General features: G+C 45.0%; 1 protein-coding gene across 1 annotated transcript in view; it reads left to right on the plus strand.

Annotated features, from left to right (window-relative positions):
* mast1a (microtubule associated serine/threonine kinase 1a) overlaps nt 1–18,426 on the plus strand; it is a 36,767-nt gene extending 18,341 nt beyond the window's left edge. Inside the window, exons 3-27 of the mRNA XM_085912594.1 lie at nt 1,944–2,032; nt 2,602–2,677; nt 2,983–3,055; nt 4,614–4,774; nt 6,130–6,205; nt 6,390–6,599; nt 6,677–6,778; nt 8,305–8,437; nt 9,433–9,500; nt 9,713–9,789; nt 9,867–10,075; nt 10,328–10,466; nt 10,958–11,090; nt 11,517–11,682; nt 11,889–11,990; nt 12,072–12,194; nt 12,282–12,391; nt 12,893–13,056; nt 14,007–14,251; nt 14,330–14,587; nt 14,773–15,005; nt 15,142–15,264; nt 15,389–15,525; nt 15,643–15,830; nt 15,919–18,426. Coding sequence (XP_085768720.1) covers nt 1,944–2,032; nt 2,602–2,677; nt 2,983–3,055; nt 4,614–4,774; nt 6,130–6,205; nt 6,390–6,599; nt 6,677–6,778; nt 8,305–8,437; nt 9,433–9,500; nt 9,713–9,789; nt 9,867–10,075; nt 10,328–10,466; nt 10,958–11,090; nt 11,517–11,682; nt 11,889–11,990; nt 12,072–12,194; nt 12,282–12,391; nt 12,893–13,056; nt 14,007–14,251; nt 14,330–14,587; nt 14,773–15,005; nt 15,142–15,264; nt 15,389–15,525; nt 15,643–15,830; nt 15,919–17,573 — 5,050 coding nt within the window. The 3' untranslated portion in view covers nt 17,574–18,426. The remainder of the gene's footprint in view (nt 1–1,943; nt 2,033–2,601; nt 2,678–2,982; nt 3,056–4,613; nt 4,775–6,129; nt 6,206–6,389; nt 6,600–6,676; nt 6,779–8,304; nt 8,438–9,432; nt 9,501–9,712; nt 9,790–9,866; nt 10,076–10,327; nt 10,467–10,957; nt 11,091–11,516; nt 11,683–11,888; nt 11,991–12,071; nt 12,195–12,281; nt 12,392–12,892; nt 13,057–14,006; nt 14,252–14,329; nt 14,588–14,772; nt 15,006–15,141; nt 15,265–15,388; nt 15,526–15,642; nt 15,831–15,918) is intronic.

An 18,426-nucleotide genomic window follows, 5' to 3' on the forward strand; every position in this document is an offset into this window, starting at 1 on the left:
ATAAGGAAGCCTTTTTTCATGTCTGACACGGTGTAATGCCGACTCTGTGGCACTCACTACAATGGCCGCACGGAAAGCTGGCCGCCATCAATCGTACTTCATCTACCTGACAGCCCCGGTGGCCACAGCGCTAGTCCTCTGTCACGCAAACACACTAAACCCACATGATGGATTACACAATGGATTATGATTGATTATACAATCGGCAACCGCATAAAGCAAACACACGCAGACTTTGTTGTCCTAGCACACTTGCAGTGTTGTCACAGTAGGATGAGCTCATATTTTGGGCCAGGACGTAAGAAAAATGTTGCCTCCTCCCTCCGGCATTGTTCCTCATCTTCCGTCTCGGTTAATTAGTTGCACGTAAAGAAAATGTGTTTCTTGATTAATCTAATTGGATCTGAATTCGTTTGAATAATGTAAAGGTCTTTTGTTTTAATTGAAGCACAATAAGTGTTTTTTTTTACGTTTTATACGTGCAAGGAATTCTCCACATTGTTAAACCGGGCTGGCGACTGACAATGTGTTTGCATTGACTTTTGTCTTCTTGGCTTTGCCTATTAAATGGATTGTTTGTCCTAAACCTTTTAACATGCAGTCACACAAAGCTGCTTTTGTGTCACCTTCATCGGGCTGCTTCCAATTAATCTTGCCGTTAAGGGCAAGACGAGGCGCTAGAAAATAATCAAAACTATAGTTAAAACAATGTCACTTGGTTATTTTGCACAGGCTGGTTTCGATCTTAATAGTCTGGCTGAACCAGCCAAGATGTCAGAGGTTTACTACTACGATTGTTAAAAAAACACCCAAAAAGAAAAAACATCTCACTTTGCCAACATGTGGAGATGGGCACGATGTGAAAAAAAAAAACACCAGAGTGAATGTTAGCACCCCCTGGCACATTTTGACAATTTTTGCCAGTCATCCACGTCATAATGATGACATTACTCGTGATATAGTTGGATAAAAATAACTCTAAACATTAGGAATTTGACTCGATGAGTCACAGCTACTTGTTGATTCCTGTGTGGTTCTCCTGAAGACAAGATGATTGATGAATCAACAATAAAGACTACACAAGCCCGACTAGTGTGGGCTCCAGTGATTCAGCCTTTCAATGTCAATAAATGGAAATGTGCATGTATGAGATACCAAGGTTGAATATGGAGTGGAATGAAAAATACTATTTGCGTGTTTGCCATGACGGCAAGTTGCCTCATGTTTGTTTTTTGTTTTTTTCCCCTCCCCCTCCACTCTCATCTACTACTTGAGCCACAGACGGCTCATCCAGCTCCCAATCTAGAGCGAATGCATTTCCCCTAAATATTTCAAGACGCCACTCCTCCGTTTGACAAGTCTGAACACTTGGCCAGAACCACGCAGGTGTACTGCCGTCCATAAAATTGAGGTTTTGATGTTTCTACAGCAAACAAGACTTGGAAAGAAGGAGAGATAAGAGGGACATTGAAGGATAGATTACAACAATACAGACTTTGTGTCTTGTTGGAGATATATCAAGAAATGTTTATTGCACATCCCAAAGAGATATGGAGCTAGCTGATGCAATATTCCGTTTGAGTTGAGTCACCGAACAAATATTAAGTCATACTTAAAAGTTACGTTCATGTGGTTATAGAGCCGGCAAGCACACAACAACAACAATTGCGTAAGGCACTTGTGCAAGAAGCTGCAGAAAGTCTTTATCTCCTTAGCACATTTATTAAACACGACGAGGGCAAAGGTCAACGGGCCTCAATTGATTAATCAATAAAATTGTCAGTATAAAAAGGATTATAATAACTTGGTGCTTTCTTTTACATCAGTTGGACTTGGATTATTACCCACCTTAGGTTTTGCCAATATGATTTACAAGCAGATCAAATGTGGTTTCATCATGCTATGTTTATCCTCATGCTAATTTGATTGTGTTTTTGTTCCAGTTGCAGAACAAGTAACCGGAAAAGCCTCATCCTGACCAGTACATCTCCCACCCTGCCCAGGCCTCACTCCCCACTGCCTGGACACATCGGTCAGTATGGAAAATGATACGGTTGATGCCATTTTTCTTGTTACCAGCCATCACATTGATTTTATGCCACTGTAGTTTATTTGATATTTGAAATTCATCACATGACTTTAACATTTCATGTGATTCGTAAACTAGCTTCTAAGAAAAATATTGTTTTGGGAGACAAGAGATTCATCGTGATGTTCATGCTCACAGACTAGGTTGTCCATAAAATAAATTCAAACTTGACTCTTAAATCCAGAACAGTTGGATTTGTCACGAAATCTGTCCCTTGTTTCCAAATCTGTCATTTGTTCGAAAATCTTTTTATCTTCAACTCGATATGAACCTTGATTGTTTCATGCACTTGGAATAAAGCTTTTATATTTGACAAGAGCGTGTCAGACAGCTCCCTCAAGTGCTGCAGGGTGGCTCAAACCTAGTACAAAGTAACAAAAAGTTAGATTGAGTCAATCCCTCAAATACTAAACTGCCCTCAAATGAGGTTCTTAGTCATATGGACATGTTTTGCATGATTTAGTTGTTATCCCCTCTCCAGAAATCAAATCCTCCTTTCTGTGTGTCTCTAGGAAGCAGCCCATTGGACAGCCCACGCAACTTCTCACCAAGTGGTCCTGCCCACTTTTCTTTCGCCTCTTCAAGAAGGTTCGCATCCCTTTTTTTTTTTTTTTTTTTTTTTATTGTGAAGGGCTAACTGTGAAATTGTTGATGGGCTTAATTTCTCATGCACAGTGAAACAGGAGGTGATAATAATCAAGCTCACACGCAAAATGGGGGCAGGTCTTTTATCGAGTGAGGGACGAGCCTGTTTGTGTGTGTGTGTGTGTGTGTGTGTGTGTGTGTGTGTGTGTGTGTGTGTGTCCTGTGTTATGCTATTTAAACTGATAACAAAAATTCCCTTCCAGCCCATGTAGTGATTTTTGCCGCTTCTTGTTCTTTGTCTCCTTCAGGCCTGATGGTCGTCGATGGTCCCTCGCTTCGCTTCCTTCTTCGGGCTATGGCACCAATACTCCCAGTTCAACGGTAGGAGTTACTCAGAGTGGGCATTTTCTTATATTCATGTTTAAAATGAGGTGAAGCAGGCAGGATGGCCAAAAGTATTTTTTTTTTCATTATCATCTATTATGTATCTTGTCTATAAATATTTGTCTCCTTCATAGTTAGTGTGTATCCATTTTCATGCATGGAATCAATTATTGTTAGACTATTCATATCATCTGAAGTTGTTGGGGGTTTTTTTTCACGCTTTGAAAAGATTTCACGCCGCACGAACATCCGAGCGGCACAAAAAAAAAAACACAGAGAAGTGCAAAACTTAAAAATACCTCATCGGTTGCCAAGAGATGATTGACCTGATTTGTCTGCGCACTTGGAAAAAAACGCAGAAAAAAAAAGTACAGCAGAGATAATTGAAATGAATTGTGCCTCGCAGTCACAACGTGTTCCAATAAATTTTCGCACACCTCGCTGTGTTCCCTCTGGCGTGGATAGTTAATGAGGAAGGGTGGGTGGCACAGAGGTGATTACAAGATCATTTAGGCCGCTATGTCTTCAATTGTTCTTGTAGCTTTACGTCCGTTAACTAAAAATCTCCTGTTGACATTTTTTTAATTGTTAGCAACACAGTCCGAACTACCATGACGACACTGTAGGTTCCACTTTGCCTCGTCTCGTGCAGTCTCCACATGTTCCTCTCCATTTCCTGCTTCATTCCTTCTTGCCCGTCGGAGCCATTACTCGCCTGGTTAGCCGCAGTCTCAGCGCTGCATGTTGATCAGAGCAGATGAAAGAATTCATCGGTCCTATTTAAATGCATGTATCAAATCGTCAGAAACGGGAAGGATAAATAAGAGCCCGTCACGTTTCAGCATACTTGATAAAATGCTCTGCTGTATATTCAACATATATGAATATTAAATCATGGTAGCTTCATTGATGTGCGAATGTTGACGAAAGACATGGAGGCACAAAGGTGTACAGTTCGAGATGGATTATTATTATTATTTTTCTTCAATCCTGTGGCGTCGTTTTGCTCTTTATGTCCATGGGGAGGCTCCGGCATATTTCTTTGACTGGACTTCCTGCCTTCCTGGTCATTATTCCATTCTTCAGCTTCCAAGTGGCTGCAAGCACTTTTCTTCCAGCAGAAATGATTGTGTGGTCAATGCCCAAGCATTGGGAGGTGTGTTCATTCAGTCTGCTATTGATCCAGGTTGGCGTTTTCCCCGCTGAGCTAGCAAAAAAAAAAAAAAAGCCGCCAAAGGCAGCAGGCCACTTTTATCCGGCGAGACTGTTTCATTCCTTGCCGTTTAACCTTTTGTTTCTCTACCATTGTGTCTGTCTTGAAATTTCCTCTGTTCTTCCACCTCTTTTTTTTTTGCTACCTTACGTTGTTCATGTTTTTTCGCACCCACTCACATGACTGTACACTGTGTACTTGCCTTTCCTCCTCCTCGCTTCTCGTCTCCCTCGTTCATATCAAATGATTAGCTGCTTCGCAGGCATCAAAGGAGAAAAGAAGATCCAAAGATTAAAAACACCATTATTCTCTCTCTTCTGCCCGCTGCTGGTTCCTTTCCAGTCATCCAGCTCGTCCCAGGAACGTCTGCACCAGCTCCCCTTCCAGCCCACTATGGACGAGCTGCACTTCCTGTCCAAGCACTTTGGCAGCACGGAGAGCATCACGGACGACGACGGGGGCCGCCGCTCGCCGCATGTCCGTCCTCGCTCTCGGAGCCTCAGGTGAGACCTCCTTTGAGGAAAAAAAAAAAATTTCTCTTTAAAAAAAAAAAAATGGAGGATGATATTCCACTCCACACCTTTAGATGTCAGTAGTTCCTACATATTTTTTTCCACTGCAAACATCATATCTGATGGATTAGGTGGTGCTCATTGATCGTAATGGCAAAAAAAAAAAACTCCCAAAAATTAAATTCCAATAACAGAGAGGGGATGCGTGATATCAACACTATGCATCTTATTACATTAGCTACATTAGATGCACTGCTGTCATGGTGCCAGCTCTGACTGGCAGACTGTAATTTGGGATTAATTAAAGTTTAATAATCAGGGAGGTTAAATTACCGCAGAATGTCAATGTGTCCTTACCAATTCACTCAAATTGATCCTGATGCTTTTGCAAGCGTCACATAGCAAATGCATGGACGGCTACATAAAAATTTGACTGTCTTGTGTACATAATCCAATAAATACAGATAAATATGCTCCACTGAAAAATATGACTTTGGAGCCAACAATTTCCTGTCTGGTTAGCGGCCCGTTGAGTCATTTTTACAACCCTGTAGAGTCGTGAAATAGAAACTCGCTATATTTCAAGGCATTTGTGAGTAACAGTAAAAGCTAAAAACTTTATTGGCAACAGTGTTGGGTGCAAGTACACACTCTGCGGGTGCTGTCAAGAAGCCTAAAAAGCTTTCAGGCCTATTTCTGACACACAATAGAAAAGAATATCTTCTCCCTCTTGTGATGTGTGTGTATCTTTGCACCCTGTGGTTTTCGAGTGCCTCCAGAGAGCAGCGCCTCTTTTCTTTCCAGGGTGACAAGGTGCACACGCCCTGCTTGCACAGCCCAGCATCTTCTCTGGATCCCCAAACAAAACACCACGCATCACTACTTATCGTCTCTGGGCTGTCGAATTAATCCGCTCATAAGATCCCGTCCTAGATAATATGTGTCCCGGTTGGCTTTTCTACAGCGCCCCCCCCCCCCCCCCCATTGCGTACCTTGACATGCCTCATTGTTACTATTCACGTCACGTCAGCCTGTGAGGTTTGTCTGGAATGTGTTTGCCCACAAGACATCTTTTCATCATCATATGTGCCATTGTAGCAGGATTATATTCATATTTTTCAATCCCCTTTTAGTGTCTCTCCAAGGCAGTGATGGAGGAGAGTGTTTTATGGGAAAAAGTCTCCATTCATTAAAGACACTGGAGCAAATTATCATAATATGTGGACAGAATGTCGTCAAGCCGTGGGGGGAAAAAAAAACAATTCACTTTTGCATATTTTACTCGCTCTTTGATTTTCTTCATCGGGCGATGTGTTTTCGATTTCTCCGCCTTTGTCTCTCCTCAGCCCGGGGCGCTCGCCATCCTGCTACGACAATGAAATAGTGATGATGAACCATGTGTACAAGGAGCGCTTCCCCAAGGTCAGACGCACACAAAGTGTTTTATTTTATTTTTTTAATCCAGTGAGTCCTTACTTCCTGTTTGTGAACAAATTCACTGTGTCATGATGATGCACCGCCACACTTGACAATTTGGTGACAGACAGTGATCACCCGTCTAAGTTGGCAATAATATATGACTAATCGATGCATTGTCCTCCATTAGGCCACAGCTCAGATGGAAGAGAGGTTATCAGAGTTCATCCACAACTACTCCCCAGAGAGCGTTCTGCCTCTGGCCGACGGCGTCCTCAGCTTCATCCATCACCAGATAGCCGAGCTGTCTCGAGACTGCCTGACCAAATCGCGAGAGGGCCTCATTACTAGTGTTTACTTCTGTGAACTTCAGGAAAACTTGGAGAAACTCCTGAATGACGTGAGTATCAAAGCTTCTCGGCTATATTGATTCAACCGGATTGAGTCTTTATTTGATTTATTTCTATTTGCCTTCAGGCGTACGAGCGCTCCGAGAGTTCAGAGCTCACCTTTGTCATCGAGCTGGTCAAAAAGCTCTTTATCATCATATCGCGGCCGGCCAGGTTGCTAGAGTGCTTGGTGAGACTTTTTTTTTTTTAACCCCCCCCCCCCCCCCCGCTCCAAGTTACAGAGAATGCTTCGGTCAATAATCAATTGGAAGTGGGAGAGTCTTGAAGTAATGAATATCGGCGTAACACATCAGGTAGCCACAAGGTTGCTAGTTAAAGAGTCAGTCGTATTTTTAGACTGAACTCAATCAATATGCTTCTTGACTTTCTCACCTGGAGTGTGTTCAAAGATGCTCATCGGTACACAAACCTTTCTGCAAAATTTAAAATTACTCTTGATAAGCATATGCTCGGTAATAATATAAAGATATAACACAGAGGTATCCAATAAAAAATCACCTTTTTCGTGAGGAAGCACGTTCACATTATCCATGAAGGAAAAAAAAAAAGTCGTCTCGCAAAAGTCATGCTGGAAAAAAAAAAGAGTTACAAAGCTTATTTGTAAGTTTTGATTTTTGTAATTGTCATTTCAAATCAAATCCAATTTTTGAGAGGCCTTATAGGTGCAAGATGTTTTTTTGTTTTTTTTTTGACAAGAGAGCTTTAATATAATCAGGTGGCAAGTGGTGACCTTGGCATGTTGCATACAGTCAATGAACATTTAACTGCCGGATAACCTCACACATTTGTCGCTGGCGACGCTCCACCTACATTTAGCTCATCATTCCGTTGCCAAGACGACCGTCGAGAAGGGGGTCGATGGGGTCAGACAAGATGCGAATGGATTTCTTTTTTTGTTGTCATGCCCCTTTAGCTTAGCAAGAATAAGACATTGTGACCAAATTTGAACGCTGAGGTCTTCTATTGTGGAAATGTCAACTAGTCAGGAGCCTGTTAGCAGCAAAAATATCATCATTGAAGCGAGAGCTATCAAAAAGAGAAGAGGTTAATCCTTTATCGCAGTTTTTTTTTTTCTTCTTTTTGGCCAAGAAGAAGTGAGTGTGGGGGTGTGTCTGACACGGGAGGAAAAGATCCTGCCAGCCCCCCGGCTCTGCCTTGTAATCAAAATCACAATGTGATCCCAAAGGACCCCAAAACAGGAAAAAGGGCTACTTTGGAAAAGTCATTTCAAATTTGGCTGTTGTACAATGGTGTGCTGTTATTTTCTTTTCATGTTATGACTATAATTTGTGTGGCACTTCTGGAATTGCTTCTTACGTTGCACGAATATAAACATTCTTTGGACATGACCAAAATAAAAAAAAAATGAAGTAATGTCAATTAAGTTGACACAAGACTCGGTAAATATCAATTCTGTTTCTTGCCTGTTAGTATTTGGACATGAGCGATATTTCATTGTAATGTTTCTTTGCACACTTTTAGGGGATATTAACACTTGGGCCAAGTGTAAATTGTCTTTCACACTTATATCAATGTGTCACAAGATATTATTTGGGCCTGAACACACACACAAGGTAGCAAGGTAGACTTTTAACACTTGTACCTATTATTTTTATTTCTGTGCATCTGTTTGATTAGCGGCCAGGCGTTCTGCCACATTTTCAAGCTTGTTAAATCTGTGTGCTCACGTAACAGGAGTTTAATCCGGAAGAGTTCTACCATCTGTTGGAGGCAGCGGAGGATCACGCCAAGGAGGGACAGTTGATGAAGGCGGACATCCCTCGATACATCATCAGCCAACTCGGGCTCACCAGGGACCCCCTGGAAGGTGAGCGGGAGGGCAAAAAAAAAAAACTATTGATTATTGGCCAGTTCCAAAATATAAACTCAAATATGAACTCCATCTTTTTGGGGGATTTTAGGCCTGACCTTAATATTCCCATTCATCTGTTTTCTGTAGCCACACCACCTCACACTTAACCAGCCATGCTTTTGTTTCTCGCTGACCTGACACATTTGAATCACTACAACGTTTACAACTGCATTGCATTTTACCTCCCACGTGTGCATCCAAGCTATTGTCTGATGTGGTATTCATGAGATATTTTCCATGAGACACTATGTGACATCTGGACTCGCCGCCGCCGGAAGCGCCGCACCGGTGGCAGCATCAGCCTCTCTAATTAATCATCGCCACTGTAACGCCACCATCCTCGCCTCCGAATCTTTAATTAGCACCTGTCAGATGGGTGTAAACCAAAACTAAATGACCTGGAATGACTCCACGAGAAACAATTTGGCTTCTTTCTGATCAATTCCTGCTGAAGATAAGACAGTTTTTGCAGCTTCATACGTGGGCGCGTACTTCAACCACATCGCTGCTCCCACTTTGTTTTTCTTGGCACACAATAGAAAGCTGCTTGCGCCGCATCAAACTCAAATTGCCACAATTGATGGTCCTCTGTTCCGTTCAATGCTTTGTAGCATCCTTCGTGTTTTTGTACGCTCTAACGAAGCATTTAAATAATAATCATTGTGCTCCAGCAGCTGTCACGCACGGGACATGCGGTACAAGAAGAGTGGAAATTAGCAGCTTTCTGCTGGCAGGGAATAAGACGAGTGGGAGGAATTGTGGGAAATTTAATAGGAGCGTTCTTCTTGATGCTGCGTTTCCCCATGTGACACGTTTGGCTGGAGTGAAATGGAATCACTTTGTGTCCACCACGTCTGCGTTGTGACGCGAGACGCCGTAGCTAAAATAAGCATGTTTTTTTGTTGTTTTGAAGCTCGGTTGGCTCGTTAACTATTGTGTTTGTCCTTCAGATATCGTGAGTCTCGACAGCTACGACAGCGAAGGTCCACACACGCCAGAGACTGATGACTCAACAGAGGTAGCCTACAAAATGAAATATAAAAACACGCAGGAAAAAAAAACAAAAAACCTAAAAGTTAATTCGTAGGCCAGATACCGCCTCAATAAAAAAAAAAAAACCAAGACTGCATTTGCATTAACTTATGTTGAGGATGATGATGAAAAAAAATCTGAAATCTGCTATTTGGGTTCTTCATCTACAAATGTGGCAATTAATTTCTCTGTTGCCAGGGTAAGGGGAGAGCCATTAAGCCACCAAGTGAAGAAGACTTTCAAAGCATCAAATTAATCAGCAATGGCGCTTACGGGTAAAGAATATTTAACAATATGTATAAAAAAAAATTGCTAGTGGTATCGGGACTTGGTATCGGTATGGTCTTTCCAGGGCCGTGTATCTGGTGCGCCACCGGGAGACCCGACAGCGCTTTGCCATGAAGAAAATCAACAAGCAGAATCTGATCTTGAGGAACCAGATCCAGCAAGCCTTTGTGGAGAGAGACATTCTCACCTTTGCGGAGAACCCTTTTGTTGTTTCCATGTTTTGTTCCTTTGAAACACGCAGACACTTGTGCATGGTGCTGGAGTACGTTGAGGGTAAGATTAAGAGGAGGCTATTTTGTTTCCCTAATGCTACCCGGCTTATAAAAAATAAATTTGGGACTCGTGTGCTTTTCATATGATAGTAATTAGTCTTCATCATCTGTTTTCTAATGCCTATACCGAATATAGAGTAGAATTATTTCCATGCGTGTCACAGTCTCAGCTTCAAATAGTTTACTTCTCTGGTGTTTGAAGTCTCAAATTGAGCAATCACGCATCGCTCTGTATTATTCCGTATTCGTGCAGGTGGTGACTGCGCCACCTTGTTGAAGAACATTGGTGCTCTTCCATTGGAGCTGGCCAGGATGTACTTTGCTGAAACCGTTCTGGCCCTCGAGTACTTGCACAACTATGGCATTGTTCACAGAGACCTGAAGCCAGACAAGTCAGTAAACAATGTTTATTTTATGAATAGTCAAGCATAATTATGGTTTGGGATACTTGAAATGAAAAAAATAAATAATGTGTACACATATTGTGCTCTAAGAAAATGTATATTTTATTATTTCTTTTTTTTTTTTTAAGTGCTTCTGTTAAATCGGGTTGTGACTTAATAAACATGGAACTGTACCGGTCCTTCAGTGAGGCCATTTGAGATGTAATCCAAATGACAAAGTAGCACAAACCCGAATGGCAAATCTCTGCCAAGGCCAAATGATTCAATTTGGATCAGCCGCAATCCACCTGCTACCATCAGTTGTCAGAGGACTATTAACAATGATGAGAAATCCTCCATGGCTTCTGGATTGTGCAGTTGTGCCAACATTTATAAGCAGTTTGTTTTTCCTGGAAACAAGCAAACAGCAGAAACAAATTCTTGGTAGTAACAAAGGCCCAATGAGTTTTTGACACAAGTTTTTGTCTCTCCTATTTCAGTCTATTAATCACCTCCATGGGCCACATCAAGCTGACCGACTTCGGCTTGTCCAAAATGGGTCTGATGAGCCTCACCACCAATCTATATGAAGGACACATTGAGAAAGACGCCAGAGAGTTCCTGGATAAGCAGGTACTTTTCTCCGGGTCTCCTTCACGAGCAGGACAATGAGATGAAATGAGTCCAAATCAAGAGGTTTGATTGATGCACGGGCAAACGGCAATCAAAGAATCATTCCATCTTTTGCAGTCGTGCATCTCAACCCTGCCGAGTCCTACACCAAAGTCGTTCATCTTCACCAAATCATGCTGCCTAAACCAGTGAACCATGAGGCTTTCCATCTTTGTGGCAATCCCATTATAGCTATTGTTTATGCTCTTTACAAATGATACGAGTCGTAATCAGTCAGTGTGATGCATGAGTCCCCCTGGCAACTCTGTTTTGCCTTCCGCACAGCAATTTAACAAGACAGATTTTGTACTCAGACTACCCGTTGATTTCTTTTTTTTTTTTTTCAGTTGTTCCTCCATCTTTTTTACCGCCTTCTTCGGCCCTCAGGTGTGCGGGACTCCGGAGTACATCGCTCCGGAGGTGATTCTCCGTCAGGGCTACGGAAAGCCGGTGGATTGGTGGGCGATGGGCATCATCCTCTACGAGTTCCTTGTGGGCTGCGTGCCTTTCTTTGGAGACACTCCTGAGGAGCTGTTTGGGCAGGTCATCACTGGTGAGGATGGATGGATGGATGGATGGATGGATGGATGGATGGATGGATGGATGGATGGATGGATGGATGGATGGATGGATGGATGGATGGATGGATGGATGGATGGATGGATGGATGGATGGATGGATGGATGGATGGTGCATGGACCTTTTTGACTTTTATATTTGTGTTATATCTGTTGTGCACGTGCATTGTCGTTCCGTCAGATAATATGGTTTGGCCTGACGGCGACGATGCCTTACCTGAGGAAGCACAAGCCCTCATCTCCGCCCTGCTGCAGACCAATCCCCTCGTGAGGCTGGGCACAGGTGCTGACTCTGCCGCCAGCTTTTCCACCTGGAGCCATTTTCTAAAAGCACATTTACTCACAGAAGTTGTGTGTGTGTTAGGTGGAGCGTTTGAAGTGAAGGAGCATCCATTCTTCACAGAGCTCGACTGGAACAGTCTGCTGCGACAGAAAGCCGAGTTCGTCCCTCACCTGGAGTCGGAGGAGGACACCAGCTACTTTGATAGTACGCTACGTCTCCATTAGGACGTGCAGTGATTCTGTCACACGTTCAAGTGACATCTCATATATTTCTTTTTACTACCTCTGCCAGCACGCTCCGATCGTTACCACCACATCAACACGTACGACGGGGACGACACCAACGATGACGAGCCGGTGGAGATCAGACAGTTTTCCTCCTGCTCCCCTCGATTCAGCAAGGTCGGGAAGCTCCTGTCAACCTCTCCTATTTATCTCTCTGAGCTTGTTCTCTCGATAGCCGGGCCACCTCAACCGTGTCCGCCCTCGGCATGGTTAAATGAGAACAGGAACACAAATGTTCTTAAGTGGAGGAGTTGACCTAATAGCACCCCAGAAAGGCCAAATGAAAACGTGAGCGGCCTCCTTATATGCTGATGAAATATGCCTGAAATATATTCCGGCTGCCGACATCGTTTAGCCGCCGAGTCTTGTTACCATGGTGAACAGATGAAGTCCCTTCCAGTTTGTCTTGATTCAGCGCTACTTCTTCTTGTCCTCCCCCACATGCGTTTTTGTTACAGGTAATGAAGCTGCATAAATGTTGAGGTTTATTTTTACATTGTAAATGACCCTGTAGTTATTGGCTCAAACAAGAAGCTCAAACCACTGACCCGCCGAGAACACGGACGTTCCATTATAATCCAAACAGGTGTTGACCGTGTGCTCGTATGTCTCCTGAAGGTGTACAGCAGCATGGAACATCTCTCTCAACTGGAGCAGAAAACGTCCACCTCCGGGTCCCGTCGGGAGCACAAGAGTTCAAGGGAGGACAAGGTGACCAAGAGAGAGAGCCTGGGAAGCTTCAGCATGCGAGACAAGAGTTGGAGGACTGGATCTCCTGAGATGTAAGTCAACATGGCCACTTTCAGCATCTCTGACATCACGAACGTGGTCCTTTCTTTCCTGGGATGTATAGAAGGACCCAAATTTGCCTGATTGTATCATTGAAAAAATGTTTTAGCCATCTTAAAAAAGGAATGATTGCGAGTAGATTTCATGCACAGAACTAAAAGTGCTTCAGTCACACTTCAGTCGTTGCTCCTTCGCCCCTCGTCTGTCACAATGGTGTCGAACAGAAAAGCTAATGCGACTTCTCACCGCCGCAGGGTTTCCATTTTTAGCCTGACGACATGAAAAATGCAAGCTGATCTTGGGAGTTATTAAACATAATTCCGCAGTGTCGCTATATCTATGCCACAGCTACCTGCTGGTTTTATCCATTAGAAATGAGATGAGAGCACATGCAACTCAACCAGCTTGCAATTATATCTCATAACTCTGTTTTAGTCCTTCAAGCAAAAGTCATTCAAATGAAATGAATCATTCATACATCCTGAATCCAAGCAAGATTAATCTCATTGATAAGGTACATATTGGATTTTCGGTTTTTATATGCCAGGTATCGAATTCCATCTCTCCAGTTATGAGTCATTTCTCACTTGGCTCATATATTGGAGAAAAATCTTTTTTTTTTTTTTTGGTACATTTTTTCTAAATTATTACGATTGATTGGAATCTGAATATTACCGAGCGGGATGACCTGACCACCAGTCACTGTCATGGAGTATTTAATTTAGTTGAAGATGGTCTCCTTGATTGCATGGTGTTTTCCATATAAACATGGACCTTATTCAATATTTTTCCCTTTAGGGTCATCAAACCGCAGGCTCTCAACAGTTTTAATACTCCATAGTAAAACATTTAGAAATCATAAATTCGTTTTTAATATTTCATATGAGCCAAAATCATGTCCCAAACTAAATCCGTTACGATTGTTTCACGGCGTTGTGGACAGGAAGCGCCTCTCCTGCTCAGAGTCGCTCTACATGGAGGGTGACGCCAGTCCGCCATTGGGCGCACGGCGACGGTTCTCAGCGCTGATGGACACGCATCGTTTTGCCTCCCCCATCGAGGGAGAATCGGATTTTGTGTCCAGGCCGACCCCCATCAGGGTCCGGGGAACTTCCCTGGACGGGACCGGTGTTCCGTCCATGCACCACGGGGAGTCGAGGAGCAGTTTGAAAGAAATTAACGGAGCTGGTGCGTGCTAGAATGACTTCATGACCAATTTGTGAGCACATTTTGTACTACTTCCAATGTGATTTTTTTTTTTTTCAGACAAATCACCCAAGCAAGGAGAGACACCTGGAGTTGTGAGCATTAACACGTTGGGTCCAGCTCCTCCTGCAACAATCGGTCGCGATGTGATGACGCCTCTGTATGACCCCCTGGGGGCCCGGGCCACCAATGACCTGGTCCTCAGGAGGGCGCGTCACCCGCATTTGTCTGGCGATGGGGAGAAACGTAACTCCAGAGCTGGAAACAAGGTCATCAAATCTGCCTCGGCGACAGCTCTATCTGTCATCATACCATCTGGTAAGAAGGATGGGGAAAAAGCTAGTGTCTATTTGATGGAGGCATTTATTTGTCTTGCACCCAACAACTACCATAAAATGTTTACTGTTTTAATTTTTTATTTATACATTTATTCATTTATTTTGTACTTTTTTTTATTTTTGCCGCTGCTTAACTTAACAGAGTGACTCTCTGCCTCTTTCCAGTGGAGCAGCATGGTGGCTTCTCTCCATTGGCTAGCCCCATGTCCCCCCACTCCTTCTCCTCCAATCCCTCATCTCGCGACTCGTCGCCCAGTCGAGACTTCTTCCCGACTGTCAACGTACTCCGCTCGCCCATCACCATCCATCGCTCTGGAAAGAAATACGGCTTCACCCTCAGGGCCATTAGGGTCTACATTGGAGATAGCGATATCTACAGCGTGCATCACATCGTCTGGGTAGGAAACTTGCGGTCACTTCTTGCATAAATCAAAACTGTCTCAGTCCAGCACTGACTCCCCTGCCCAAGATATCAATTTATTAGCTGTATTTATAGAAACTGCCGATTCCTTATTCCTAATTCCGTGTTGTCAGCATGTGGAGGAAGGTGGTCCGGCCCAGGAAGCTGGTCTGTGTGCAGGCGACCTCATCACTCATGTGAACGGTGAGCCAGTACATGGTCTGGTCCACACTGAGGTGGTTGAGCTCATCCTCAAGGTAGGAATAAATGAGTTTGCATAGGATTAGTTTTATTATATCTGCTGAACGTTGCTTGTGTTTATAGTGCATGTAATATTAATGGGTCATTTCATTTGCATCAATCATTTATTGGCTCCCATAGAGCGGCAATAAGGTGACAGTGACAACCACGCCGTTTGAGAACACCTCCATTAAAGTGGGTCCTGCCCGCAAGGCCAGTTATAAGTGCAAGATGGCCCGGAGACACAAGAGGACCATTGGGAAGGACGGCCAAGACAGGTACGAGCTCCCGCATCTTTGCCGCAAGCCCTGACGTGCTCCTCTGGAAATCTCGAAGTCCATATGACAACATAAACGCACTGAATCTACTTTTTTTTCTCTTTTTACGTGGCGCAGTAAGAAACGAAGCTCGCTGTTCCGCAAGATCACAAAGCAGTCCAATCTCCTCCACACCAGCCGCAGTTTATCCTCTTTGAATCGCTCGCTGTCCTCCAGCGAGAGTCTTCCCGGCTCGCCGACCCACAGCCTCTCTGCCCGGTCCCCGACTCAGGGGTACCGTTCCTCCGCTGAGCCATCATACCTGGGTATACGTTATCAGATGATATTAGTGAAGCCCATTTGCCATTCTCAAATTTTTGCATTGAAACCAAACCTCAACTTTTTCTCTTTTAGGCGCTTCATCTCAAAGCAGCTCTCCAGCCTCAAGCACTCCAAACTCTCCCGCTCCCTCTCAGCACATGCGACCCAGTTCCCTTCATGGCCTCTCCCCCAAACTCCACCGTCAATACCGCTCTGCCCGTTGCAAGTCCGCTGGCAACATCCCCTTATCCCCGCTGGCCCACACCCCATCCCCCACCCAGTCCTCACCCCCTCCTTTACCGGGCCACACTGTGGGAAGTTCCAACACCACTCAGTCCTTCCCCGTCAAGCTCCACTCGTCCCCCCCGGTGGTCCGTCCCAGGCCGAAGAGCGCAGAACCGCCACGCTCGCCCCTTCTGAAACGCGTCCAGTCGGCAGAGAAGCTCGGCTCGCCTTTAACCCAGTCCAGTACAACGGGAGGACTCGGGGGTCCGTTGAGGAAGCACAGCCTCGAAGTGCAGCATTCCGAATACCGCAAGGACGCCTTTCTGTCTGAACTGGGACTCCAGAGTCTGCTGGAGACAGATGGGGAGAGTTTGCCACCTAATCCTCCACCCCTGCCGTGCTCCTCGTCTTCCGCAAGCTCGGAGACTCGTGTGCTGAAGCCCGTGAGGAGATTAGGAAGGCAAGAGTCGCCGCTTAGCAGGGAGACCTTGCTGGCTAGCAGAGAGAGGGAAGAGAAGGAGAGGGGAAGGGAGCGAGAGAGGGAGACCGGGAGCGAGTCGGTCCAGGAGCGATTGAGCCGGGTCGAAGCGGCGGCACTCCAGACATCCTTGACAAGAAGACATCACACAGAGCCCTTAAGTTCAAGACCAGGTGGAGAAACAACAACGACCGCTACGAGCAACTCCGCCAAAAGAGAAGAAGGTCTAGAAGGGCACAAAGGGTCAGAGAAGGTCATCCAACGTCCAACTCCCAAGCAACTCGACCTCAAGGCAGCCAAAAGTATACTATTTGGTTGTAAATCATCTCAAGAGCACCTTGTAGGAAGCGGAAGGGAAACCAAGCAGGAGGGAGACACTAATAACGGTCCTTCTTTACGGAAAAACTCCGCCGCCACTCCTGACAAAATCATTAACGCTACACTGATGGGTAGTCCGCTCGCTTTGCGGAAAGCCTTTAAACCCTCAGGTATGGGGGACAGCTTGAGAAAAGCTGAGAGCACTGACTCAAGAACTTCAGACCTGAGCTCCAAAAGCCCCAAACTGCCCGCTCGGATCCTTGCCCCCGCAGTCCCCCCGCACGGGCCGCAACTGAGTCTGGCAAAAGTCCGACAGAGTCTGGGGCAAGTCAATTGCTATCGAGGAACCCTGGACTGGGAGGACAAATGTCGCCTGGAGGTTCTGGAGGAGCATTCTCCCTCTCCTTCGCCCTCCCCTACCGCGGTCACCCCCTCCCTCTGCGGACCCTCGCTGTGTAAGTCGCGGCCAGTCTCCCCCGGTGACAAGACGAGTTTCGTCAGCCAGCTGACTACCGTGGCCAAAAACGTGCTGGGCCCAATCAAGCTGGGCTCCCAGGAGGGCTCCAGGAGCAAAGAGCAGCAGAGCAAGACGGTGGACGACAAGCAAGCGGCCACAGCTGCGAGATGTGACCCCGCGGGAGGTGGTCGGGGGCTCGTGGCCGCGATGACGCAAAGCCCCGCAAGTTCATCCCAAGAGAAGGCAGCCCAACCAAAATGTGATCCCTAAACCACAAACTAAAATGCCTTCACGGGAGGAACAATGTCGAGCACTTAAAACGTTGTACATTCCAATTTTAGAGCTTATCAAATCTTATTTATTGATTCCAATCATTGACTGGTTCTACCTTCAATGAGGATGAGGGGGAAAAAAATCCACTGTAAAGGTGCATTAACTTTGGATTATTTTAATAAGAAGATTCTTAACGTATTGTGGAACACTTTATCAGATGTCTTTATGTGTGAGTCCACGTGGATGCATGTCCTTTGGTATGTACTGTACATGTAAAGTAGGTATAAGAAGGTGGAAAAGTGCTTTAGTCATCAAAACTGTGAAGACCAAATTTAGCGACTGTGTTTTGTCGTCAATCGCCGCACAGTCACGGCTGGAATGTTCGCATCAGACCACACACGGGGGGATGAGATGATTGGGCTCCACGCAGCTGTTTATTTTGGCCCAGCGGATGGCGCTGTCAGAGGGTGCCACATCTCGCGTGTGTGTGCGTGCAAGCGTGAGCGAGGGTCTGTTATTGGTGGTTCCGGTGCTGACAGCTCAGGCTCAGCGCTTATCTCCTCCACACAGGAGGGCCCACCGCAGCCCCTTCTGCCTCCGCTATGATTGAAGCCTTTACACACATGCACATTGCCACGGGAGGCAAGCAGGTCAGCAGATGATGATATTACTGCAATTTTTAAGCCAGAGCTCGATGAAATGTATTTGCCTGAGAGAGAGCCAAGCGGTGCTCAGCAATGACATACCACTGGAAATAAAACAATAAGGGCGCCCAATTGCTGTTATATACCAAATTTCTGGTTATGCCCCCTGGGTAGAGTTAGTCATTTTGCCAAGGGATGTGCTGAAG

This window comes from Syngnathus leptorhynchus, chromosome 5 (assembly GCF_054491065.1).
Source record: "Syngnathus leptorhynchus isolate UIUO chromosome 5, UIUO_Slep, whole genome shotgun sequence".
Lineage (NCBI taxonomy): Eukaryota > Metazoa > Chordata > Actinopteri > Syngnathiformes > Syngnathidae > Syngnathus > Syngnathus leptorhynchus.